Source organism: Anoplopoma fimbria, chromosome 8 (assembly GCF_027596085.1).
Source record: "Anoplopoma fimbria isolate UVic2021 breed Golden Eagle Sablefish chromosome 8, Afim_UVic_2022, whole genome shotgun sequence".
Lineage (NCBI taxonomy): Eukaryota > Metazoa > Chordata > Actinopteri > Perciformes > Anoplopomatidae > Anoplopoma > Anoplopoma fimbria.
In genome coordinates, this window is record NC_072456.1 from 17,501 (window position 1) to 45,098 (window position 27,598).

Consider the following 27,598-nt stretch of genomic DNA (forward strand, 5'->3'; position numbering starts at 1 on the left):
TTAGGGCTGTCAAAATTGCTCAAAAATGACATTCGAATGTTCGTTTGGAAAAAAATCACGAATTCGAACTATTCGAATATCTGCGAGAGCGGCTTGCTTGGTGTTAATTTGAGGGGGAGCAAGGGGGAGCGCGATGTAAGTAAGATGAACTTTATTATTCTCTACTGTGCTGGTTGCAGTGTGCAAGTCATTGAATGTTTGTTGTCATGCCACGGAGACAGGCGCGCGCCTGTGTGCCTGTGCCTGTGCGCTCCGGGAGCTCCCACTTGACAAATTAAGCACTGGTTATAAGTTATAGCCTAATTCGAACCCGGGACAAAACAACCCAAAGATAGGCCTACATCATTGATAATTTATTTAAACACATTTACAACGTTAACAAAATAGTGCTTAACAAAGAAGTTAACAACAATCAATGTCCCGTTCTCCCACCTAAACTCTGCAATATTTTTTTTTTAACGACAAGGAGCGCTCCGAGCAAGTGAACATATAGTAATAGTAATAATATCCTACAATTTAAAAATTTTTACAAACACGTCCTTAAAATTGAAGCACTTAAACGAAAACAAGCTGGCTTCTAACATTCTTAAAACAAAAAACAGCGAAAAAAACAAACAAAACAAATGACTGCAATTTACTCTGTCATATTAGTGCATTGCCACCGTCGCGCTCACAAGTTATTCGCCAAAAAGACCAGATAGTCTACGTTGGAGGGTGCCAAGGCTGATCTCTTTTTGTTTACAATGTTGCCAGCGGAGGAAAAGACGCGCTCCGAGCGCACTGAAGAACCGGGGATAGAGAGGTATTTTTTTGCCATCTGGGCAATGTGAGGGTATCTGCCGCCCGACGTTTTCCACCACATGAGTGGATTTTCTTGAGGGGGTATGGGGGATTCCTGCTCATACATGGACATCTCTTTTTGGAGCAGCAGACTGATGTCCTGCTCCTGGTTTGGGCGGGTGTCGCACACGCCTCCGAAGAGACTCTCCATGGCCGTCAACGCAGATTTGGGTTGCTGCTCGCGTGGTCTTTCGGGAGCCTCATCCCTCCCTCCTCCCACATTTGCCTTCATCTCCTCCAAAACTGCCAGATGCACCTGCCGTTTCTGGTCCTCTTCCAAATGACGGAGTTGGTGGAAACGAGGATCCAGATAACTGGCCTTGTTCAAAAGCCTACGTGCGACCCTTTCCTCGCCATATCGCTTCTTGAGATCCGTCGCTATTTTTGCCTTCATCTCAAGCAGCGCTGGCGGTTCTTCTTCGCTTGGCGTTCGCTTGAGCTGTGCAAGCAGAACATGAATGATTGGCAAGACAGCCGACGCTGTTGGATAGGCATCCGTAGACAGCGCTTCCGTCGCCACTTTGAATGGTTTCAGGATCTCTTGCACCTGCAATGAACAAGTAAATAAAACATAGGCCATTGGCGTCACAATATATATATATATATATAAATAAAATAAACCTAGGCCTATAAAAGTAGCCTAAATAAAATATAGGTGATTATAATTATTATAATATTATAGGCCTATTATAATATTATATGTTATTATATTGATTATAATCCATACATGTTTGGACACACTGTATGCTTATTACAACAGCTTTGCATTCACGATAGGCAGCCTACTATTTAAGAAGCTCACCTTCTCCATTATGGACCATTCGCTCATCGACAGCTCCATTCGAGACAGCTTCTTATCAAAGATGACGGCAGACACGGCCGCTTGCTGCGCTGATGCTCTGCAAACCATATCGTACGTGCTGTTCCAGCGCGTTGGGCAGTCATTAATGAGCTTCTCAGCCTTCAACCCAAGGAGCTCTTGTTTTTTCTGGAGGAGGTAGCTGTCTGCTGAGGATTTGCTGAAATGTGCAGCCGCCACTTTCAGCCTAGCGATGGGGATTTCAATGCCTCTGACCGCGAGCCCTTTCCGTACAGCCAGGTTGATTGTGTGTGCCACACATGGTATATTAACCATTTCCAGATGGTTTTCAACCGCGTTTATGTAATTGGTGGCATTGTCAGTGGTGACACAAATTACAGACTCCTTCAGGCCATAAACACACAGGATCTCTGCAAGACATTGGCCCACATTCTCTGCAGTGTGGCTGACCTTCAGCTCTTTGGTTTGGAGCACGCTGTTTAAGATCTCCCAGTCTTCGTTGATCCAGTGGGCCGTGGCTGTGACATATGATGCCGTCGATAATGAGGTCCACCCGTCCGTGGTAAGAGCCACGTCCTTCCCCTGCAGTGACAGCTTGAGTTGGTCTACAGTTCTCTTGTACAGGTCCGCGATCCGCGATGTCACAGTCCCACGGCTAGGGACGTGGTATCTGGGCTCCATCTCTCGGCAGAACTCTTTAAATCCCACGTCCTCCACCACACTTATTGGCCTCATGCCTTTACAGACGAATTTCACCAACTTTTCAGTGATGGCCTCCTGTCTCGGTGCGGCCAACGAGCTTGTGGCAGCGGGCTTCAGAAAATAATCGAGCCGGGGCTGTTTGGCCGTTGGTCCGCTCTCAAGCTCACCCGGGTGCGCCGTGGACAGATGTGCCCGCATGTTGCTGGTTGTCGAGTGGTAGGCCAATTCAACTTTGCACAGCTTGCAAATAACCTTATGCCTTGGCTCAACAATTTTTCCCCGCTGAGCCCAAAAGCCAAAAAACCTCCACACGGCACTTGTAAGGTTGCGGGGGGTTATGATCTCCCTCCCCGACTCTGATGCAGCCGCGACGTGTTCTGTATTTTCAGCCATTTTTCATCTGATAACGGTTTTTCACATATAATCATGACGTAGCTGTTTTTGGTTTTTGCGTTGCTGTGATTTGTTTACATTTCCCGGGTATGTGTGCGTACAGTACGTACAGTATCAGATCAGTTACAGATTACGTAGCTATGTTCTGTGTTTGAGCTGCAGTGGTTTGTTGAAACTTCCCGCGCACATGCACGTACAGTAGTAGCCTATCAGATTACGCTGTAGGCCTACAGTAGCCTATCAGATTACTTTGTACAGTATGTGTTCTATGTTTGCCGTCTCGTTGAGAGTGCTGGTGGGCGGCGGCTTCCTGCTGGGCATTTCCTTACTTTAAAACGAGGGACATCGCGAACAGACAGAGGCTCATTCACAAAGCAGTTAGGCGCTTGTACCGCGGGAGTGTTTTTTCACATTCGAATATTAATTTTCACGTTCGAATTCGCGTTTTTGGATACAGTTCGAACGAATATTCGAACTTCGAATATTCTTTGACAGCCCTAGTTAGGTTACACATGTATCTGTGTACAGGGTTAGGGTTAGGGTTAGGTTAGGTTACACATGTATCTGTGTACAGGGTTAGGGTTAGGTTAGGTTACACATGTATCTGTGTACAGGGTTAGGGTTAGGTTAGGGTTAGGTTACACATGTATCTGTGTACAGGGTTAGGGTTAGGGTTAGGTTAGGGTTAGGTTACACATGTATCTGTGTACAGGGTTAGGGTTAGGTTAGGGTTAGGTTACACATGTATCTGTGTACAGGGTTAGGTTAGGGTTAGGTTACACATGTATCTGTGTACAGGGTTAGGGTTAGGTTAGGTTACACATGTATCTGTGTACAGGGTTAGGGTTAGGTTAGGTTACACATGTATCTGTGTACAGGGTTAGGGTTAGGTTAGGGTTAGGTTACACATGTATCTGTGTACAGGGTTAGGGTTAGGTTACACATGTATCTGTGTACAGCCTGCATGAACAATGCAGTTATAGGCTAGGTTAGTGACGTCACGCTGGCGCCAAACAGCCAGCGGGCTCGACCTTCTTAGTTTAGCTACTGATGCTAGCTTCAGTTAGCTGCCTTATATGTCAACAATAAACACTTCATAAACATGAAAACATGTGAACTTAACATAATGTATATGACGCTTGTGTACTTCTCTCACCTGTGAATACAAACAGAAAGACAGTCTCGGGTGAATATCTTCCACTGCCGCTATCCTGACTGTCCTTTCTTACGGCTTCACTAACTTGCTTCTCTTAAGAATTACAGCGTCACCACCATACAGAAGCCGCTACTGCCCCCTATTGGCGAAAGTGATTTTCGCCCTCCGATTACTTAAAGTGAAAGCAGGTTAGTTTAGAAGTAACACAAAGCGTTTTAAATTATAATAACCAGAAAATAATGGTGTGGGGGACAAGTTAATAACACACACTAATACATTAACAATCCTGCAAATAATTGTAGCCATTCAAATGTCCAGGGTGCCACACCCTCCCCTACTTAATAAAAAGAAAAAGAAAAATGTTGTTACTCTTTTTCTTTTTTCCCATAACTCCATAAACACTTATTACTGCTCTGATGGTGTCCGTACTTACAGGTCTCAGTGCTAGAGAGCCTGTGTGCAGATGATGTGTGCCTGTGAAAACAGGAATAAATGAGGAAGCAGGCAGTTCTGTGGCGTCTTCATTGGTAGTTTTCCCGGGCTATATTTATTACATATTTCTTTCAAGTGCATTGTCTTTCACAAAATCACATAAATGTACAACAACTTAACTAAGCAACATTCACACATTCATATATTCACTATCCCACTTTATCACTCCATCCAGCCAGTATAACTGGGACAGCTGGGCATCAAACCCTCTCTAGCCGTCCCACAGCTACTGTGGTGTAGGTGACGTCACGGATCTCTCTAGCCGTCCCACAGCTGCTGTGGTGTAGGTGACGTCACGGATCTCTAACAATGGCGGCGCCAACAATACGACGAGGCTAACACAGGCTAACAAACAGGCAACACTAATATACATCTTTCGGTCACATTTAACCAACATACTCAGTGTGACACAACTCATTGAACATACAGATTTATATCACTTCATTATTCACAAATATTATGATGTGCAGGAGCCAGAAAACCCAGGGGAATGTACTGCTATTATCGTTCAGCTAAGCTAACGTTAGCATCCGACAGTCAGTCTTAATACCGAACTCACGTTGCCTCTAAACAAATACATGAAACACAAATTTTAACAATTGTTCTATAAACATTGGTCTCTATTTAAATGGTGTTTATTTTGTATTTACATATATTACTAACCTGTGAGAGCAGGCAGTTCTGTGGCGTCTTCATTGAGAGTTTTCCCGCTGTGGGAAGACGTTGCGTGCGCACATCCTGAACCACAGCGCTGCACTGCCGCCTAGTGGCCACAGGGTGAAATACACTTCTGAGGAAGTTAGTATAATAGATGATTCTATTTCATTGAATATTTTAACTAACAGTACATTACATCATATATTAATCAAATAAACAAAAATGTGACCATACATTTTGTGTGCGTCACACAGGGCTACACTTATATAAAACAGATCTCAAGGACAGCCTTTTTTCATTTACGTAACATTGCGAAAATCAGGCAAATCCTGTCTCAAAGCGATGCAGAAAAACTAGTTCATGCATTTGTTCCCTGTAGACTAGATTACTGTAACTCCTTATTATCAGGCTGCTCTAATAGGTCTCTTAGATCTTTACAGTTGATCCAGAATGCTGCAGCACGTGTTCTAACAAAAACTAAGAAAAGAGATCATATTACTCCAGTATTAGCTTCTCTGCACTGGCTCCCTGTTAAATCAAGAATAGAATTTAAAATTATTTTACTTACCTACAAAGCTCTAACGGGCCAGGCACCGTCTTATCTTAAGGAACTTATAGTTCCATATTACCCAACTAGAGAGCTGCGCTCCATCAATGCAGGGTTACTTGTGGTTCCTAGAGTATATAAAAGTAGGATGGGAGCCAGAGGCTTCAGTTATCAGGCTCCTCTTCTGTGGAACCAGGTTCCAGTTTCAGTCCGGGGGGCAGACACACTCACCACTTTTAAGAGCAGGCTTAAGACCTTCCTTTTTGATAGCGCTTATAGTTAGGGCTGGTTCAGGTTGGCCTTGGTCCAGCCCCTAGATATGCTGCTATATGCCTAGACAGCCGGGGACTACCTAGGATACGCTGAGCTCCTCTCTCCTCTTCTCTCCCTCCATCTTTATGTATTAATCTCCTATTTATGCACATTACTGATTTTGCTTCTTCCCCGGAGTTCTTGTGCTTTCTCGCCTCGCAGGTTCCCAGGAATCGGGGTTATATTTGGACTGTCATCGTGCCACCTACTGAGGCCCTGCTGACACCCACTACTACTACCACTATCATTATTAGTCACATTACTATTATTATTGCCTGTACTATTACGCTTATTGACTTGCTTGTACCCCGGAGTCTTTGTGCTTTCTCGCTTCGCAGGCTTCTATAAATCGTGGCTGTACCTGGACCGTGGTCGTGCATCCTGCTACGGCCCTGCTGACACCGACTGCTACCACCATTATTATTACTAGTCACATTACTATTACTATTACCTGTACCATTAAGCATTTTAGCTTTACTTCCACCCTGAAGCCCTTTTTGCTTTCTCGCTCTGCAGGTTTCCATGAATCCTTGTGGTACCTGGACCGTAGTCGTGCCTCCTGCTGTGAGCCGACTGACACCCACTGCTACTTCGATTATTATTATTAATCACATTACTATCCCTATTTTCATAATTATAATTCTACTATAATAATTGCTGCTGTTATTATAAGTAGTCTTATTATATGAATCATTTATGTCATATACATTGAATGTGTTGTATCTCTGTTATGCTGCTCATTCTGTACACATGACATCTATTGCATTCTGTCCATCCTGGAGAAGGATCCCTCCTCTGTCGTTCTCCCAGAGGTTTCTTCCTTTTTTCTCCCTGTTAAAGGGGTTTTTAGGGGAGTTTTTCCTGTGCCGATGTGAGGGAAGGACAGAGGATGTCGCATGTGTACAGATTGTAAAGCCCTCTGAGACAAATTTGTAATTTGTGATTCTGGGCTATACAAAATAAACTGAATTGAATTGAATTGAATTGAACTTTACACAGATTCCCTGACTCAGATACCCACTGAGCCTTTAGGCCCCCAGGACTGCTATGTGAAGAGCCCCTCAAAGTTCACATTCAGGATGACTCTTATTGCTCTTATTCTTCTAATGTAAAGTAAGTATTATATATAAGGGCTTGAAGTCTTAAGACTCGTTCTCAACTCACAAATATGTTACAAAAAATATCTAACTAATTAACAAACGTGATTTTTTTATATGTTTTTTTACATTTTCTTATTGTAAGTCGCTTTGGATAAAAGCGTCTGCTTAATGACTGTAATGTAATGTAATGTAATGTAATGTATATATATAATACTAATGTCTCGCTGTCTTGCTCACGCCAACGAACGCACGTGCGTCAGAAAACGTCATGGAGACGACGCAACCGAGGTTATAAAAGGTCAGCAGACCACTCGGCCTCCTCACTGTGCATTTGAACTTGGACACGAGTTGACCTCTTGCAAGGCCCCGCTGTGGAAACGAACTCTTGGAGTTTTAATCTACTGGAAAACGGATTTTGTTGAAAAACGAAACTATCTTATCACTCAACTATTTGTGGAAAACCGAGGATCTGAAAACAGGCCTCAGTGGACCACTGATTAACGAGACACACCTTAGATCAGACCTGGGCATTGTACGGCCCGCGGGATGATTCTGACCGGCCCGCGAAAGATTACATGATAATTAGAAAATAAAACATATTTTCTAATTATCTTATGAGTGGACTAAAACCGCATTGCTTTTATTTTGAAGCCCATTTATTCTCACAGTGCACGCAATCGTGCACGTCAACTGTGCACATGAAATGCGTGTGATTGACAACCTGTCTTCCTTCCTTGTCACCCCCTGAAACATGCGAACATGTGGGCTCATGCCAAAAAGAGTAAAGTGGTGCCGAAAGCAGAACTTTCAAACAAATATGGACTATGTTCTGAAAACATTAAATGTTTAATATAGGCATGTAAAGTCAAAAAGGCTACAAAACTGGGACACTTTTCTTTACACAGTTACACAGTTCAGTGACATGTCTTGTTTATTTTGGCTACAAAGATGATGTGATGTCTTTAGAAAGCTAAGTTGTAATAATGAAGCAATGATGAAAAGGTTAAAATGATCACACATTTTTATTTAACTTAAAAATAAATACACAGTGAAAATATCGGTGTACCAGTTAATTAAAAAAATGTGAAAATAATTTATGTTTAGATACAATACTGGTGGAGAGGTAAATGTCTACACTATAGATTCAGCGTCAGGTTCCACCTCACTGGAGTCTACAGCGCTCTCCACTCTGTGAACACAGGAGGGGTTAAAGGTCAACCAACGATTCATTCAGTTTCATGCACACTATACGTGCAGTACTTTCCGTCTTACCCTTCTAGATTATTTCTCTCATGTTTCCTGATAACAGCCACCAAGGGGAATATCATGACTACGAGGAGGAGGAGGAGGAGGAGGAGCAGCCACCATTTCGATGCACCTATAAGCCACAGGAGAAACCACAGAGGAGTGAGATGAGCAGCGGTGGAATGTAACACTGTACATTTACTCCGTTACTGAGTCTTTACTTATTTAAGGGACTTTCTACTTCTAGAATAGGGAATATTGTTCTTTTTACTCCACTGCATTTACCAGACCACTTAAGTTATTTTACAAATTAAGATTTTTGCACACAAAACATATGAAAGTTTAGAAAATGGAATGTTTATAATTACCCAACAGGTTGTACAGCTGTAACTATATTTATGGTTTAAGTTTTTTCATGTAAAAACACTGATTTTACCCTTACAAATGTTAAGTTTTATTACTTTTTCTTTTAATAATTGTAATAACTGTAATAATGTTGAGGTTTGGACTGCTGGTTGGTCAAAATTCTGGGTCATTATGACAACATTTCCCACTATTTTTCAAATACAATCAGTCCACTAATGGAGAAAATAATCAGCAGATAAATCTATATTGAAAATAACAATAATGATTAGTTAATAGTTCAAAATGAGCTCCACCTAAATCCTGCTTTGACATTAATGGATGAGTGATAAAAATCTAATAATATAATATGTAATAGTACAACAGTCACAGGGGACATATTTCTACTATTAATATTTAAAGGTATAATATGTAACCAATTTTCTTAAAAACAATGTATAAACTGCTTAAAACAGACATCGGCACTTTTCAGGCCCCTCTGCGTACCGATGGTAAAAGTACGACACTATTTAGCGTCAATACAAAGCGTCGGAGGACAGTTTGTTACATGGCTGTGTGTTTGTATGTGCTTCTCTGTGTGTATGTGTTTACCCCGTTCTCTGCTGCGTGGTGCTATATAGGACTGTGTACAGGCCACAGCAGGATGAAGCCTTTCTGCACCTTCCCGCAGGTTTGTAATAGAGGTGTGGATGTGTTTATTTGTGCTTTAGAACGTAACCGCCGTGAGAAATAACGTTTTATTACTCAGATTCACATCTTTGTTTTCATCAACACCGTCCCACTCTTTATTCTTTCTCCAGCTCGCTGTCTCGCTCGCTGGTTGAGCAATTTTGAATTGGGTTTGAGTGGTTTTAGTACATTTACCTAAGTAAAGTACATTAGTACTACTTCCACCACTCGGTAATATGGACTATGGTCGACCTCTCTGACCTGACACTTGATAAATGCTGTTTAATAATGACGTAAATGTGAAAAACTTTAGATTTCACAAAAATAACACAACATGCATCAAATTGTGAAACATTGTAAAAAAAACTGTAAATAAAATCAGTTGGCTTAGCATAATCAGATATTTATCTCATTATAAACTGAATGTCTACTACTAACTTGAAACAAGCTGATTTCTCTATTGTTTGCAGACAGGAACAAAATGAATGAGTCTTATTTGGCTGAGACAATTCTTAAATTTGAATGGTGCAATCTGATTTAGTTAAACCCTCATTTGAAACATTTTCTCAGTAAACTTGCATGGTAGCCTGTCATCAGTGTGTGAATGGGTGAATGATATGTAATATACTACTGATTGTAAGTCGCTTTGGATAAAAGCGTCTGCTAAATGACTAATGTAATGTAATGTAAACACGTCCCCCAGTGTTTCCTGGGTGTGCAGTATACCAATGAGCAACCCCCTGATTGGTAGTCCGAACTACTCACCCGTGTCGTCGCCAGACAGGTCGGCATTTCCATTTGTGCCTGAAAGTAAGATAAGAGTCCGTTATAGAGTAATTTACTCACCAGATATTCCACTCGGACGTAAATCATGTGGGTAAATCACAGATCTAAAAAACACTCACCAAAAAGTCCAGGGCACTCTGCGATAAAACACACACATAACAGTTTACAGTTATTATAATTAGTAGGATGCCCTCCTAATCACCCAGTAGAGTGCTGAACTCCTACACAATTCATTTTGAAACAATGTTGGGTTTTTTCCCAATTGAACTGTCATGACTAATACCGGAAGGGTTACAAGCCAGTGGCTATTTCTAAGCCTAGTGGAACCAGATACACAGGTATGACCACGAACTTGAGTTTTGATTTAAGAGTAGGTAAACCTCAGTCATACTTCAGCTCTTACCGCTCTCGATGAGGTCTATTGGTTGACCACCTCCCTCCATGACTAGCTTCACGTTCTTCAGCAGGTTGGAGCAAACGGCGTAGACGAACTGGTGGGAACATACCCTACAGCCAGAGGGTGCAGGTGGGTGTGTGGAGGAGCAGAGCAGAGGAGTACCATTGCCCGAATACATGTGACCGTCTTCACTGTCGGGGTCGTACAGCCGATCCACATGACTGATGTTTGGCTTAAAGGAGCGGAGACAACTGAGAGACATCTGGGGAGAAGAGAGAGGCCTTAGAAAAACAAAATCACCGTGTTCATTTCATTATTTCTCTTTCCAAGTGATGGATGTGCAAATGTCAAAAAGGTGGTAATCTCCAAGAGAAATAAGGGACAGTTAAATTCAATTAAAAATAATCATCCGCTTATGTCGATACATTTGACCCCAACAGACGTGATCTCTATAACAGCATTCCACTAAACAAATCAAGCTCATGTCATGTTTTAGTTTGAGCCCTGACAATGTTTAATCTTAATCTATGATTCATAGCAAAGCTTTCACTCCAAGCTGACTGATCCTTTGTACTGTAAAAGTGATTTATTTGTATTAGTCTCGGTATTATTAAATGCGTCTGCCAGTTTCAAGTTGAAATTGTTAAACTATAATGAATGACGTTGACTAAATGTCCTCTGTACACTTCCAAAATGACTCACTGTACCTTGCACAGACTCTTAAAACAGTATGTGCAAGGTACAGTGAGTCATTTTGATGTATTGAGGACGATAATTCCTTGGCATGTTACGATTGCTAGCAGTACAGGAAAAAGATTCTGCATGAAGATTTTAGTTAAAGATTAACAGAGGGGAAAAAAAATCCAAATTGGATGAACTCAAAGCCTACCTAAAATATCCTGAAGTAAAGATGTGGTCTGCTTGTTGCCTAGAAATATCGAGTTCTCTCAACATTGCCTTCTTTACAGTGCACATCTAGACACGCGAGGATGGGTGTCACATACAAATGTACCTCTAACTGGTGTCCAAAAAGTTGCTTCATTGCTTAATACTGAAAAAGTGGATGTGTAATGATCATCAATGTGGCAGTGAGGTCTTTGACTGTTTGACCGAGCCCTGGTCCTGTATTTTATTTAGTGTTTGTTGGTCTAAAACCAGTCCAATCTTTAAGTATTGAGTACTGACCAAGTTTATATTTTTATTTGTAGAATAATAACGTTTTTTAATCACCCCCAACACATGAACCCAGCCTCCACAACAGTAGCTGCAACAGCCCTGCATACATACCAGGACTGCAGCCTGAAAAAAGGCACAAGGTGTGCATGGAGTTACCTGTACAACTCCACTCAACAGAAGATGATTCAAACTAGGTTTGACTATGACCATATATTTTTTAATACGTCTCCTCTTGTCACTCTAGGAAGGGTTGTAAGACATGTATGCAGCACTTCAAATGTAGCCTCTTCCTTTTCTGTGATAGGATGAAAAGCACAATAACAACATATTTCATCATGTTGGCCAGGCTGCATACTATTCAGCTATATATAACTTTTGGTAACACGTGGGCAACGAAGATTCTAAGAAACTACCATCATCTTGGTACCTGTGGATGCGCCATGTGTGCAACTTCCTGTTACAGGCTGGAGATGCGTGAGAAACATTTGCATAACTTTTTATTTGTGAAAAGAAGAGCTGGAGCGCGAGAAGTGTGCTTTTAAGTTATCAGTAAAGTTTGTTTCGAAAATAACCATATTTTAACGAATGAACTAACTAACAAACGTGGCTTTCTAGATGTAATCTCATGACACTGAATGGGAGGAGAGACACACCCAGCGTGTGCATACCTGTGCAACCATTCCACAGAGGAAGGAGATATCACGCGATTAAATGATACCATCTTAAATCAGACTAGGAGTAAAAAGACTCGATCTCTTAAAGTTTTGGGCGGCTGTGGCACATGAGGTAGAGCTTGTCCCGTAACCACAAGGTCTGTGGTTCTAACCCCTCTACCGGCAACATGCCGAGGTGTCCTTGAGCAAGACACCCAACCCCAGCTGCTCCCCGGGATGGTTCAATGCAGAGACATCATTTCCCCATTGTGGGACTAATAAAGGCTTGATTATTATTATTAAAGTGTCCATTCTGTCTCCTTGCTTGTTTAACCTGCTGTATCTGTTCACCGCGTCAGTTAACGGCCACCGTAAATCATTCTATTTATGAAGAGACATGACAGCAAAGGAAGGTAATCAAAACGCCAAACTTACCGGAGGAAGCAGCGTGTTGAGTTGAGTCTCAGGCTGAAAGTTGACTTCGCTCGTTCACTTCCCCTTAGGAAACCGCAAATCGGTTAACAAATAAAACACTTAAAACATGAGATGTCTGGAAACGGTAAGCACCACAGTGGGGGGAAAAACACATTCACTGCAATTTTGTATTATTAGTATTATACTTAATTTATTTCAAAATATACTTAGTTAAAATAAATAATGACTCCTTTAAGAGACGTGCCTGATATTGGTCACGTTGCACATGTGCTAAGTTGGTTTAGTGTAGGTTAAGGTGGAGCAAAGGTTTGTCCTACCGCCGATTGTTGACTGTATTTTAGTTATTGCCAGCAGAAGTTCAGGTAGCCTAACAGGAAAGTTATTGAAAATAGAAAATGTTTGAGCGTGGGACTGTATGATTATTGGTGTGTTCTATCCATCAACATATCTATATGTAGTCTATAATAACGCAGCATATGTTCTAAGATGACAACATTTACTCTCTGAAATGTAGCAAAATCAAAGTAGTCTAACTATAGAATAGCAGAAAATAGAAATCAAGTCAAGCACAATAACCTCAAAACATGTAGTACTTGAGTGAATGTACTTAGTTATACTTTCCACAATAATACTTCAGTGGCTATGAAGACAATTTTTTATATTTAGCTCGTTGTTTTGCATTGTTTGATGATAAATTAAATAATCTGATACAAACAAACTATTTTACAGCTTCACAGAGGATTTATAAATGACATCTGCGGCTGCTGAGTACTTAAAGACCTTATCACTCAATGTATTAAGACCAGTGTTTTTATTTTAGCAGTGGACGGAGGAACATTCTTCACATCTGTGACTTTCTGAAGACAATAAAAAATATCTCTTTGCTTAAAAAAGGATTAATGTAAACATCTAAAGGTGCAATGTGTTGAATTTTAACATCAGTGAATCGTTACACATTGATTTTGAGAGTTAATTTGCTGGTGAAAGAAAATACAATTCAGACAGCCATTTCAAATAATTTATTTAGCAGAAACAACACACATAAAGCCTCAAAGATAATCTGCAAGCAACATCATTTCATAGCGAATCACTCTTTTTTTTTTTTTTTTTACACCCACCAAAAACACAACAAATCCATATAATCACTTTTACTAAAAGACTTAAGAGTTACATTAAGGTTAAATGATACTTGAGTAATTTAAAATGCAAATATGAATTAATAATGTACACATTAAAGGAAAGAGAGTGATCATAGTTATGAGGCAAAGCAATAATAACCTGACCAATACCTCATTGTCTTTAAAGATGCATTAATCAGAATTTGAAAATCATGATCAAATGAGTCAGTATTCTAAAATGAATCACTCATTTTGATGATCCCATAACTTTGCAGCTCCAACCCAGGTTTTAAGCGTCCTTTACTTCCTAGTTTTGGTTTTACTTGGCAATTATTTGATAATCAATTGATTATGTATAATTCATCAAGCAACACACCCAACATCTGCTGGTTCCAGCTTCTACAATGTAAGGATTTGAATCTACAGTCTTCTCACATAAAACATCTGGCTGATTTCTGGAGTCCAGGAGCCCTGAGATCAAACAAGTAAACTGAGTGTGTACAAACTTCATGCTTGTACATTTGAGTCTTAATATCACACTATGAACTTCTCTGTACAATACAGAAAATATATTAGGAAATATATGACTTTTATTTATTATGCATTATAATTAATACATCTCCCAACTTCCACAGTTGAAGATCAATAACACTATCGATCAGTTAGAGCTCTGACCTTCCACATCATGTGGTTTTACAGTCAGATGAACCGACGGACAATTATCTTCCGTTATTTATTTCCATTCCCTTATTAGTCAACCATGGATCATGTTTTGGTCACTGGACTTTTAATCCAACCCTGTATGTGGTATGTACATACATGGTTGTAGTTATTTAGGTGCTGTGACCTCTGACCTTCTGACCTCCACGGTAATCGGAGGCTGGTGACATTCGGGATTTAGGATTCGAAGCCTTTTTAACTGTTGAAGTCTCTGCAGCTAAAAGCCCTGATACACCAAGCCAACCTTTGGTTTTTGGGGACTCTTATCGGGCCGTGGGTGGTCATTTATGGCTGACCACCGTGGTTGTGTGTAAAGTTGATATTTTATAGCATTTAATCCAGTGGTATTGTGCGCTGGCAGAGTGGTATGAATTTGTGGGGGGAATTTTTTTTTTAATTGAATTGGATTCTCAATGGTTAAACATGCCTCCAAGCTTTAGGCTTATAGAGAGGAAAGAGAGTGAATGCCTCCATCCAGACTATTTTTGCTTAAAAACGCAGCTTTCCCTAAACAGTGTTCTAGGTTAAATCTAAAAACTCTGTGTTAGTGTATCAGTGTGGGAAAAAAATATAAACTGCCAAGTGTGAATTGTGTGACAGGAAAGTTAGAAAGAACTTTACATCACAAACAACTCTCTGGGTTCAATCAATTCTAAACTGTTGTCATTAATCTGGAATTATGTTGGTTTTGTCGCTGTGATTATAAAATGATGACTTGCAGCACAGCAACTTGTAAATTATGATTATTTTGAATTAATTCTGTTGTCTGACAAATACGTATATTGGGGAAACTACATTGTGAATTCGAAGAAGAGATTTAGCCGTTCTTCTCTGTGGACAGTGGTGTCTCCTAAAGCGACCTGGTAAAGCTGTGTGGACGCAAAAGAGTCAGTCGTTCCTTGGCGGCATCAGCTCTTTGAGGTCAGCTTGGTGTATCAGGGCACTGATTCTAGACAAGAACATTAGCTAATGAGAACATTAAACCAGCTCTTCAAGTGAAAAGACTATCCGGTTGAGCTCCAAACCAGAGCTGCACCATTACAACCAGACTAGATCTCGCAAACTTCCGTTACGGCTGCAAGATCCAAGTCTGGAAAATGTGATTCTGCAACAGCACAGCCTATTCCTAGCCTCTGATTTATTCAGATGCTGGCTTTGCTGGATCGTTTGGGAGAAATGTGGTGGCTCCATGAGTGCAGCCACGTTCTTCCAGTATCAACACTGTAAGCCAAGACTGACTTGGCTTACAGTGTATTTTGAAAAAATCAAGAGTGTATTTTGATAAACGTCTGATGAGCACGTGGTCCCAACGGACTGGAGGGTTGAAAATGTAACACACTTCCATAGGAGCAGTCTGATCATTGAGCTAAATGATTAAAACTACTCGGAAACATGTGACTTTCATCAACTAGCACTAAAAATATTAATAGCTGTTGACTCACACATTATAATGCGCACATCACAGTTTTACTTAAAATGCCATTGGCCAGGGTAAAACCTAGAAAGATGGGGAAGTTGGTGAAAGTTTGTGAACAACGATTGAGTGTTTTTCAATGAACATTACACATTGTCACTGTCACCTACTATAAAGACAAGAATAAGTCTTTGAGTATATCTCTAGATCATATTCTAATACTTAATCCATTAATGCTTATCCATTTTAACTCATTTAACTTTATTTAAATTGCTAAAAACGGCTTGCTGGACTGGCTCATATTTGATGAGGTCTAAGGCTGACAGGGCCATCCTGGTCTTTCCACAGAGAGCAGGCTGACCACTGAAGCTCATTAACAATACGAAGAAAAACAGAAAAATGTAGTTACACGCAATTAAGAGGGAAAATCGGGCTTCAAAAGCACCATTTAAAACTTTTTTTTTATTATTCTGGTATGTTTCTATGAGCATCTGTAAAAACAGCTTTGTTGTCTCTCTTTGGGCTTTAAGTTTAAAGTTTAAAACTCTCCTAAAACTATCATTTTAAATATCTTATTACTTATATTTAAGTAATAAGGTATATAACTTCAGATATAATATATATATTATAAATATCCCATTACAAATATTTCTATTTAATATTTTTGCATGTGTAACACTTAGGTTGTTTATTTCTATTTAATATTGCTTTACTAGACTTGAAGGCACTTGTATGAATAACAAAAAAATAACATCATCATTATTATTATTATAAAGAACAGTGGCTACATTTAATCTAGAGATAGTCAGTTTTCATCCTTGTTCAGCCACTGTTGTTTTGTACCATATCAGCTCCCAACATATGTCTTTATGTTGACCTCTGTCATCTCCTCTTGCTCCATGTTATTTTGCTGATTTGCAGGAATGTACGAAGCTCCCATGGTTGCACATATTCTTCTTCTGCATTTGGGATGCAGAACCACAAGGACACCGACTACAAGAAGAATGATACCGATGACACCAAGTGCAAAAATCAGCTGAGTCAGACACCAAGTCTTGGTGATGCAAATCAACGTAGAGTTCACTGAAAGGAGACAGACGAGGGAAATAGGTCATATGTTAGTATTTCAAAAACATTGTCAATGAGTTATTAGCCATGTTAGCAACGTGGCTCTATGGATGACCGTCTGTCGGTCCGCCACTTTGGTCTGGACTGAATTATCTCAATTATATGTTGTATTATTAATCTGAATCTGCAAAGGAACTAAAGTTATCAAATAAATGTCGGGTGTAAAAGGTTAAACATCTGCTTTTGTATATTAGCGGAGTAGAAGTATGAAGTGGAATTAGTAGTAGTAAAAGTTTCTCTTCAGTTTGGTTTAATAAAAAAACATTTTTTTATTTACTACTTGTTGTGTTTTCTCCCCTGTTTGTTAAACCTGTTTGGAGTAAAAAGGTGGTACATTCAACTGACTGAGTAAATAAGGTAAGAAATGTAGTCCCACTGCCTTCCCCATGCACTTTATTATCTGCTCATATAATGTCAAAGAGACTTAAGTAAATATAAGCCAAAATAAAGAATAAAAAAAACAGCTAGAGTTCAAGAAGTTTCATTTATATTTGTTATCTTCATATTCAAAGTTGTTAACATTTGATAGAACTAACTATTGCTAAAAACTGTAAATCCATCTCTTGAAATACATGATGTGACAAAACCCCTGTATGGCAAACTATCTCTTTTCTAATATTTACAAGAAACAAACTAGGGTGTGCCCTTTTTAATTATCTGTCTCTGCTCTTCTTCCATTTTCCACTTTCTAATTGATGCACAGTGCTAGATGGGTAAACCACAAAGTGAATGACTCTTGTATTGTACAAAGGAGTGGGTGTTGCTATATTAGTGTATCTGGTTTTCCCCCCAGCTCATTATTCAAGCTGTATGATGTTCAGTGTTTCAAGATGTGACTGACACCAAGTAACAAAAAAGGACAGTAGTTGTTGTTTTTTTTCTTCTGCTGGTCTTTTCTACTCTACTGACTTTACTTGAGACAGGGCTGTTGCACATGTTTATGCGGATAATAAACGGCTCTTTATACACTTTAGGTGAAGATCTAAAAACCACACCCTGCAGTGAATTTATTGAGGAAACATGTGAAGACTCACCAGTGGTTGTGGGATCAGCATTGGGATCCAAGATGAGGTTGCATTTAACTAAAGGACAGAACAAAAGGAGAGAACAAATCAGTAAATGTGTTGAAGAAAAAAAGTCAGATGAGAAAATGGAGTCATTTTTTCCCAATAGCAGGTTTTTTGATACATTAACAGAAGATTTACATAAAAACAGGTGGATTGAAACGTATTTATTGACATCTGATATTATTAGTGAAACCATTTATTATGAGAAGTTTGTCATATGTTTCTTTAATCTGTAAAATAATTACACAACCATTGGCAAGTACTCAGCTGTTATATTGATGCTATGCTTCATTCCTTTTTATAATGACTATTTTCACTGAGATAAAAACTGTATAATTTAGACACAAAAGGTTTTGGTGACATTTTGGCTCCAAAAGAAAAATAATTTAATGATTCAAATTTCCCCAAAGTATTGCATAACAACGGACTATCCTGTTGGAACTTTTGAATTTAATTGAATTTTATAGACTAGAAAAGCGTTAGTGGCCCTCGATCATTATTGAACTATAACGATGCATTTAAAAAAAAAAAAATCAGCCCTCTGCATTCTACTCAGTGGTTAAATTAAAGAGGTTTAGGCTGTGTTTTGTCAATCCATAGTTTGATAATCTATTTTATTTCTACATTGATGGGAACACATATGAAGCAGAGGTCTTGTGAACCTCCCCTGGAAATGTGGAGCGTCAAACACTTAATGAATGTAAAGGAAAACACAAGATTCAGGCGCCAGGTTCCAATTTAAAATATAAAAATGTAATACAGTAAGGATCCGAGGCATTCTGTACTGCTATCAAATAGTTATTCTTCAGATCATTTTTTCTTTCACTAAATGTTATCTTTGCTGAGTTCTTCCCTTCTCTGTGACAGTAGCACAGAATGAATAAATACGTTTGCTGGGCACTTCAGGTTTTGACTTTCTTTTAAACCTCCCACATCAGGAGTAGAGCGTTTGAAGACAACAAGTACGTACCTCTACAGTGGGCTTCCTCCCAGCCCTACAGGATCAAAGAGATTTACAGAAATCAGTGAGAGGAAAGTTCCCAAATTATATTTTAACCTTGCAACAATCAAAAATGTGAACACGATTCTAATACCAGATGTTTGCAAAGATCTGTAGGTGAAATAGTCAGCTAGTTAACACTTTAAGTGATTAAATTATTTTTAAGATGCTTTCAGGATTTGTGTTTTTGCAGATACAGGAAGTGCAGCCTGAGTTTTTTTAGAGTAAACATGTCCGGACTTGTTTCAGGTTTGGGTAGTAGGAAGTTCAAATAATGTGGTCGTTGTTATGTGGTCTTAATGCAGGAGGGTTGCTGCTTTTATTTCATAATAGTTACCTGGATTTTTTCCACTTATATAGATGATAATTGTAAAGGTAAAAAGATTAATAAAAATGAAAAAACATTATTAGTTTATGCTAAAATACCTGCTAAACTAATGTTGTTCCCCATCAGCTTCAGCTGTGCTTTGTGTTTACTGATAATTAACAAATGTTAGCATTCTAACACGTTTCTCATCTGGCTGATTACAACCAAATGTGGGGAATCCCAACCTGTTTTACCAGGTTTTACCAAATTTCATATGTCTAGGCGTGTCCTGTTGAATTGTTAGTGTCTGATGTTGGAACTGAATCTGGATATGAAGTGGTTCATTACCTCAGAGCAGGACCTTGCGTAGTGCAGGTAGGACTGGCAGAAATTAAGGGTGAGGAACTGGTCCGTCAGATTCTGGACCAGCTTGAAGTCAGCTTTAGAGTTCCGGGCAACGACAGTTTTCTGTAAAATAAACACACAGGTACAGATTTAGTAGATTAAAAAACAAACGCTTACACAATCAGACAATCAGTAATTGGGAGTTTTTCCAGAGCTCACAATAATCACATTCCATTACACTGTTCATAAAAAAGGAAGAAGACGGGGGGGAAATGAGTGGAGATTTAGGGAGTTTCCAGTGTCATTCAATAGCAAATAAAATCTTCTCAGTCCTGGCATAGGAGAAGTAAAAGAGTAAAGCTTATCCACACACTGGAACAGTATGTCCCACCATCACAGGCACTTTTTCCCAGTGTGGTGGCAATTTATTATTTTATTCTCTATGTAACTTGTATCCATACCATACTATCACTTAACTGTTACTATGGGGACGAGATAATGTGCAACTGGAACAATCAGTTTAGTTTTGTGTGAAACATATACAGTGGGTACGGAAAGTATTCAGACCCCTTTAAATTTTTCACCCTTTGTTTCATTGCAGCCATTTGCTAAAATCGAAAAAGTTCTTTTTTTTTTCTCATTAAAGCTAGGGTGGGTAATTTCTTTACTGTAATATTTGGCAAAACTGTCCTAATAGCCAGTCAGCTATATGTAGGTGAAGTGCTCTGAGAATATCTGCTCATAACTTTGCTCTCCCCTGCCTCTGTGGGCCGCACCCAAAAATTGCCACCGCTCATGTACACTTTGACCAATCAGAGCGAGGCTCCGATTCTCCGTTCTTATTGGCTGTGGGACTGTCCGGTCACCTTGGCAACGACGTTGGTGCGTCCCTGCGTGTTTCGTCTTCCTATCAATGTAACTGAATTCACATGAACGCGCATAACTGACGTTCGGTGGGAGGAGCTACAGCAGGTAGCGTGGCAGGGAGAGGCCAGAGAGCACGCGACGGAATCTCAACGGCTGTTTTCGCCCACCCTAGCTTTAATGTACACTCAGCAACCCATCTTGACAGAAAAAAACAGAAATGTAGAAATTTTTGCAAATTTATTAAAAAAGAAAAACTGAAATATCACATGGTCATAAGTATTCAGACCCTTTCCTGTGATATTTAACTCACATGCTGTCCATTTCTTCTGATCCTCCTTGAGATGGTTCTACTCCTTCATTGGAGTCCAGCTGTGTTTAATTAAACTGAATACTTATGACCATGTGATATTTCAGTTTTTCTTTTTTAATAAATTTGCAAAAATTTCTACATTTCTGTTTTTTTCTGTCAAGATGGGTTGCTGAGTGTACATTAATGCGAAAAAAAATGAACTTTTTCGATTTTAGCAAATGGCTGCAATGAAACAAAGAGTGAAAGATTTAAAGGGGTCTGAATACTTTCCGTACCCACTGTATATACTCTGCTAAACTTTTTAACCGGGGTTAGACCTCTGAACCATCCGTGGGGAAGGAGCTCTATCCATTCAGCTGAATTAGTCTAAGTGTCTGTTCAATAAATTTCTTAAAGACATTTGAGAGTTTTCTCATCAGGGTTATTTCTCAGAGGGAAATTAATACATTTAATTTCCACCACACCCAGCACTACGTATCAGTGCCGTACATTTGCATATATGAAGATGACTTGATCTGGTTGTGCTGCCACCAAAAATGCAAAAAATGTCACTTCAATTGCGTTAACTTAGGGTTAGATGTCTTACCGATTACAGCTTTGTAACTTACAATAAACAACAAAAAAAACCACAAGATAATCTTCTCTTGTAGGAGAACAGGCGTGTGTGTGTTTCTCTTTCGTTTCAGAGCGTCAACAATGTATCAAGCAGCCCAGATATCAGCAACTCGAACCTGAAACTAAACCGACTGCAAAAATTAGCAAAAATATGTTTCCAGCATATTAAACACAGACATAATCTGCCTCTCCCTTATCAACAACTGGAACAGTGACAATAAAATAGTTTCCACCTTTTTAAACCTTGTGTGTTGTCATGCCAGAATGTGGAGGGAAATGTTGGGGGAAATTTTTTAGGCCGTCGCCTACGTAAAAAATGCAGTCACGCAGCTTTACAGTTGTTTAGTTGAGATCAAAATGAATGACTCATGAGATCATAGTTTCCTTTGTTGTTACAAACGTCACAAATGTTTCATAAAGTGACACTATCCCTTCTACTTATAAGTGCCATATTGTGGGGGATCCTAAGTTAATTCAGAGAAAATTATCCATTATTCCAGTCCAGCAGAGTAATACTTCAATACGTCATCACCAACGATACTGGGCCTGAACTGGTGGATTTCCCGCTCAGTTATTTTTTTCCGCTGTCCTGATCCATTTCCTTTCATAGAGACTAATTCTCGTCCGAGTGATGCTTCTTACCTCACCAACACTCTTTGGCTGAGTCCAGACACATGCTTGCAGAGTTAAGTTTCAAGTTGTATTTGGGCGTTGACATTTTTCATTCTAACCACCGAAAGTGACCGTTAGTGCAGGCTCCCTTAATGTTTTCTACACTGATCTTTGCTAATGAGAAATCAAGAGCAGATTAATAACGTATTTGTTCAGAGCTTTATGAATTTTGTCAACCGGAGTGTCACAACAGGTGCAACCAAATCGTTTTTCACATTCAAAATGCTGAAATGTAGGCTGGGAATACAACCAGGATACCCAGGATTAGCCCTGATATTGGTCATTAGCATTGGCTCAGAACATCGGTCGATCTGTTGCTGTCACTTTACAGCCCGGCTGACATTGTTGGTGCCATGACCAACCCCCTAACCTCATTTGCCGAGGTGTGCTGCTTTTGGTCGGACCTCTCACCTAAGACCAATCCGGCTCGGTTGAACCTTCAGGGAGATGAAACTCCCAGCCGGCACAGCTCTCAGGGTCTCAGAGACACACAACCTTCTCCACCACGACAAGGTAGCAGCACAAGGAGAAGAACAAAAGCAACCAAAGTGTCGGCATGAATGTGTCCTAAAGTCTGATCTCAGCTTATTAAAGATCCTCTCTGTTAAACCCAGTAGTGGCTGAGGGTAACGACTTACGTTCTCTAGCTCCCACCAAGTCTCACAATTGGATGAACTGGGCGGTCGGGACAGACTGTAGATTAATCCATCAGCCTCTTGGATGACAATGCATGTTAGAGGTGATGGGGCCTTGGCTGCAGCTGTAGGGAACATCTGCTGCACATTAAAACCTGAAAATGAACAGTGACAAAAAAAAACAGTTTGTGAAATCAGGCACTTCCAGTAATTTTATCTTTCAGAATGCACTTCATATCCATTTTTTTTATTAATGTATTGTGATGCAGATGCAGTGCATTACTGTACAATGCAACTGTTGTATTGGGTTGTGATGGAATTGGCTTTCACACATTCATGTTCCCCTCAGGGTTAATTTTAATAACTGGTGATCCTGTAACTTTTCATCCAGCACCATCATCAGGTCAACATTATAATTTGTTCATGACAAATTACCCACAAAACAAATGCAATAATATAAAATCTGTAATGAATCAGGTCATCTCATTTAGATCTTTTCTCAATCTTATCAGAGAACTTTATCGTCAACCCATCCACGTACAAGAACACAGTAGGTATGAAATGTTGTTTCTCTGGGGTCAGTGATGCTATATTTAGCATTTAAGCACGTGTTTTATGAAGGTTGCTATAAATTTCAATCTACAATACAAGTATGTTTTATTCTATATTATTTGTCCCAGCAGGTCTCAGAACACGGGGTCAGGACATGAAGACAGAGGGATGTGGACTGTGGAAACAATATGAAGTGAAGTGAATAAGAGGTCAGTCAAAGTGTATTTGTAATCTTCATTTCATTTTTAAATATCTTCTCTCAGGCAGCTTATCACAGCACGTATTAAACAAAGCAAGTTCTTTATATGATGAATATAAATCCTGATTGTTATCAGATCTCTTACAGAATGATTGAACAGTAAATGTAAACAGAGCTAAGTGTAGCGGAAACGTGTTCAGTCAGGACTGAGATAAGCTTTGGTTTCTCTAAGATAAACTCAGATCAGAGTCAGAGTTCGGATCAGTTAATCACAGAGCTGTCTCGCCCTTGAAATAGGTTATTTATTTTCATATATCCAACATTTTAGAGAAGCAGTCTAAGAGAAGACAAAATGGTTCAGAAGTTAAAATATAACATAAATAATTTATTAAATAAAATATCATATATTTGTGGTAGAGTTGTACAGTAACTGAAAAATGAATAAACTGTCCATGTAATGATATTATTTAAGTACAATTTTAGGTATTTGTATTTTTTTGAGTAAATACTAATACTTCTACATTTCAGGGAGAAATATTGGCCTTTTACTCCACTACGTTTATTCCAGTTACAAGCTACTTTATACAGATATACTTTACATGTAATAAACTGATAAAAAAAAAAAAGTTTAACATATAAGTAGATGAATATTATGTGATAATACTTGCACTGAGCTATGGCCGTTACCATGGAAACACTACAGCCATGAGGCAGGGTAGATGCCTTTTTGGGAGTTTTGGAGTTCAAGCTAACAACTTGGAAAAAACACATGACTCATGTAAGTGGTTATGAAGCATTCCCCCTATTGAGCATTTATAGGCAGTATATAAATGTATTTTTTTTATTATATAGTGAGCAAGTGTTCTTGTAGTTTATTTTCCTTTCACTCTTCCTCCACAGATGACTTTTACTTTTTCAAAAGTAAACAAAATAAAGAATGCGGGATTAACTTCACACCACATGTATTCAAGTTTAAATAGCAACTTGTTTTTTAAGGGGGATTTTAAGATGTGTGGCTTTTGACTTCTGAAAGAGTTGGAGATACTCTGGTGTAGTGGCAACATATATGGAAAATGTTTTCCCTTTTCATTCCACTTTAGTGAACAGATGACTAACACGGCAGTAGACACTCCCCTGTTGAAGGTGTGTGAAAAGGAAAAGGAAACCAATACTTTCACCTGCACCTAAACAAACAGACATCCGTCTGTCTGTCTTTCCCCAGGTCATTTCAGACATGTGAAACAAGAGGTGAAGAAAACAATGAGATTTTAATAAATTACAAACTCAGTCTTTTAAAAGATTAATCTGCTGATACTATACAGTTTTCCACCCTTAACAAATTCCATTGGTTGGAGCTGAGAGCCACAGATAGGTTAGTAAATGGATTACTGGACAAAAAGACACGTACAACTACAAAGAGACTCATAACAAATACTCTAAATGACACCAAAAAGACAAAACAACCACAAAAAGACAAAAGAAAAAACACAAAAAAGAACCAAAAATCAAATTAAAATAATGAAGACAAACTTAATGACTTGAGTGACTCAACACAACACAAATACGTAAAACAACCACAGGGAGACTCAAATCGCCAAAAATGAACCACAAAGAGACAAACACTGAGCACAATAAGAGTTCAAAAACAACAGAAATACCTTTTCAGACGGAAAAAGTCACATGTCTGTGCACAGGGGCCCATTGTCTTATAATTTAGATTTGTTTACAATAACAAATACATACTGTAAAGTAACAGCAGAGTCCGACTGATCCTCTGAGTAACTTAACACCTGTAGGCTCTGATAAAGATGACAGATTTGTGGATTGTTTGCTTTACACTTTGATTCCACTTAAGCTTGACTATTTCCTCTAAGCATGGTGGCGTGCTTGTGCAGATGTCCTTGTTGGTTCAGGTTTACTGCACACGCGCCTCACAGGGTGGGTTTAAAGGAAAACAAAATCAAATTTTCACCTGCAGCTCTGAGGGAAAGACTTTCTAAAGTATGTCTGACTCAGATATAATAGACACAATAAGAATAAATAAGCTCAGTCAATTAAAATAAATTATGGTTGCAGCTGACTGTTTGGTATGTGGTGAAGTAAAAACATGAATGAATTAAGCTGCTCACCACAACTGACATAGTCTGCTGGTTTCCTGTCACCTCTTCACCTCTACTACCGGTTTATTAACTAAAAATGTGCTGCTTTGAACAGGTGTGTCTTCAAAGTTGTACAATCTAGCCCAAACACTAAGATAAACTCAACTCCCCGCCACAGCATTCTGCCTCGCCGGTGAGCAGGCAGGCCGATATGTGTGCAAACACGCCGCAAAGCAGCTGACGAGAGGTACTCAGCAGTGTGTGTACTGATAGTTCCGTTAGCTGTTAGCCAAACAAACGTCCATAACAATAACAGTGTGCTTATTGTTTAAGCCCCACTGTATCTCTGGCCACAGAGTAGCGGCTGGGAGTCAGAGACGCACTCAGCTGTGTTAGCAAAAGCGGCCCCTATCAGCCGGGGGCCGGTTGACAGCGTGGAGTGAGGAGTAAGCCATCAGTCAACGGCAGAATAAAACAGGTAATAAAAGGTGTTTTGAGAAAGTGTGAGTCATCCCAACCTTAACTGGCCACCAAAATTATAATGCAGTTCGCTGCAGCAGAATGCGAGATTAGCCGTGGACACACACATAGGTACACAATTCAGGGACTCACACAGTCACACAACACGGGAAACAATAACCTGTCCCCAGGTTTAGGCGTGGCAGAGACAATGATCTGTTAAGGCAGGTGGGGTTTCCCGCTACTCTTTTGCTTTGTCACCTTCAGTTTGTTTATTTAACTTAAACCTGTGAACCACAGATGCTAACCATAAACACTTTCTTGCCTAACCCTAACCCTAACTCTTACACAAACCTTAACATAAACCTAACTTTACCTTAAACCTAAACCCAGTCTTGACCCTGTTATGTAATGATATACAGTATAGATCTTATAAGGACATGCATTTTGTCACCAAGGAAGGGAAGTCCCCACAATGTGACTGTGTAAACTGGTTCATGTCCCCACAACATAAGTAATACATTATATTAAGTATATAACATATTAATATTTTCGTGGATAGTGTTGGCATGGAGTATTTGTTTACAATTTGGCAAATGATCACCATTAAAGGTATGCTGAATTATCCATTCGTTGCAGTGTGAGCCTGCCCATTGAAGCTCTCACTGGATTACATTGATACTTTGAAGAAAACAAAATGGTTGGAGTTCTGATTTGACAAAATCAGAACTCCAACCAAACCAGTGATCAAACATACAACTGTTAATTTCACCTCCCACACTTCTATTTGATATTTATTCTGTGAGATTGGTTGTGCAAACCTGTGGTATAACAGGAAGAAAGCGAGAAACTGTGACGCAATTTTTCATTTTCATGGAGCTGACTGTGTTACGTCTACCTCTGGTCCTGCAGGTGGAAAGCCCCAAAACTACCAGCCTCCCTTCCGATTCTTCTGGGAATATTTCATTTATTTATTCATATTATATATATTATTATATTATATATTATATTATATATTAATATTCATTTATTCCATTTCCAGGAATCAGATCCCATAAAATCAGGAAATATATCATCATCACATAGATTTCGGATTATTATTTTACCATTAGTATTCTCTGCAATGTTACTTATTTTCAATCCTGCAGCCCATACACGTTGCTTTCCTCTTTTGAGTAGGCTATCTGCTTAGTTCTTTTTCTCTTTCATTTGATTATGATGCTTTTAATGGTTTTATTTCGGCTTTGTATTAAAAGACAATAAACTTACCAGTGGTGACGGTGATCGTGAGTATGTATTTCCAAAACATCCCGTAAATCTTCTTTAGATTCCTGTCTGCGGATCGGAC

The 27,598-nt window shown here is 39.3% G+C and overlaps 2 protein-coding genes across 3 annotated transcripts; both read right to left on the bottom strand.

The window, feature by feature from the left end:
• Positions 1 to 670: 670 nt before the first annotated feature.
• Positions 671 to 2,755, bottom strand: LOC129094152 (E3 SUMO-protein ligase ZBED1-like). The gene is made up of 2 exons (XM_054602192.1): positions 1,643 to 2,755; positions 671 to 1,387 (listed from the first exon to the last, which is right to left on the bottom strand). The coding sequence occupies exons 1-2, from the start codon at positions 2,753 to 2,755 to the stop codon at positions 671 to 673; spliced, it is 1,830 nt and encodes a 609-aa protein (XP_054458167.1).
• A 13,667-nt stretch (positions 2,756 to 16,422) lies between these two features.
• On the bottom strand, positions 16,423 to 27,598 carry LOC129094341 (uncharacterized). Of its 2 annotated transcripts, XM_054602469.1 has the most exons (6): positions 27,520 to 27,598; positions 22,945 to 23,096; positions 19,846 to 19,965; positions 19,161 to 19,185; positions 18,158 to 18,205; positions 16,423 to 17,078 (listed from the first exon to the last, which is right to left on the bottom strand). In XM_054602469.1, exons 1-6 carry the CDS (start codon positions 27,557 to 27,559, stop codon positions 16,843 to 16,845), a joined length of 621 nt encoding a protein of 206 aa, XP_054458444.1. In that variant the 5' UTR covers positions 27,560 to 27,598; the 3' UTR covers positions 16,423 to 16,842. The 2 variants fall into 2 exon arrangements, with proteins under 2 accessions (XP_054458444.1, XP_054458445.1); XM_054602470.1 differs by lacking the exon at positions 19,161 to 19,185 and having other exon boundaries at positions 17,061 to 17,078.

What these genes read in the sequence shown, in the direction of transcription:
- LOC129094152 (XM_054602192.1), bottom strand. Translation starts at nt 2,755, where the DNA reads ATGGCTGAAAATACAGAACACGTCGCGGCTGCATCAGAGTCGGGGAGG. An exon ending in AATGGTCCATAATGGAGAAG is followed by an intron (nt 1,388 to 1,642) that starts GTGAGCTTCTTA and finishes TGTTCATTGCAG; the next exon opens with GTGCAAGAGATCCTGAAACC.
- LOC129094341 (XM_054602469.1), bottom strand. Translation starts at nt 27,559, where the DNA reads ATGTTTTGGAAATACATACTCACGATCACCGTCACCACTG. An exon ending in ACGCAAGGTCCTGCTCTGAG is followed by an intron (nt 19,186 to 19,845) that starts GTAATGAACCAC and finishes TTGATCCTGTAG; the next exon opens with GGCTGGGAGGAAGCCCACTG. An exon ending in TGCTGATCCCACAACCACTG is followed by an intron (nt 17,079 to 18,157) that starts GTGAGTCTTCAC and finishes GTCTCCTTTCAG; the next exon opens with TGAACTCTACGTTGATTTGC.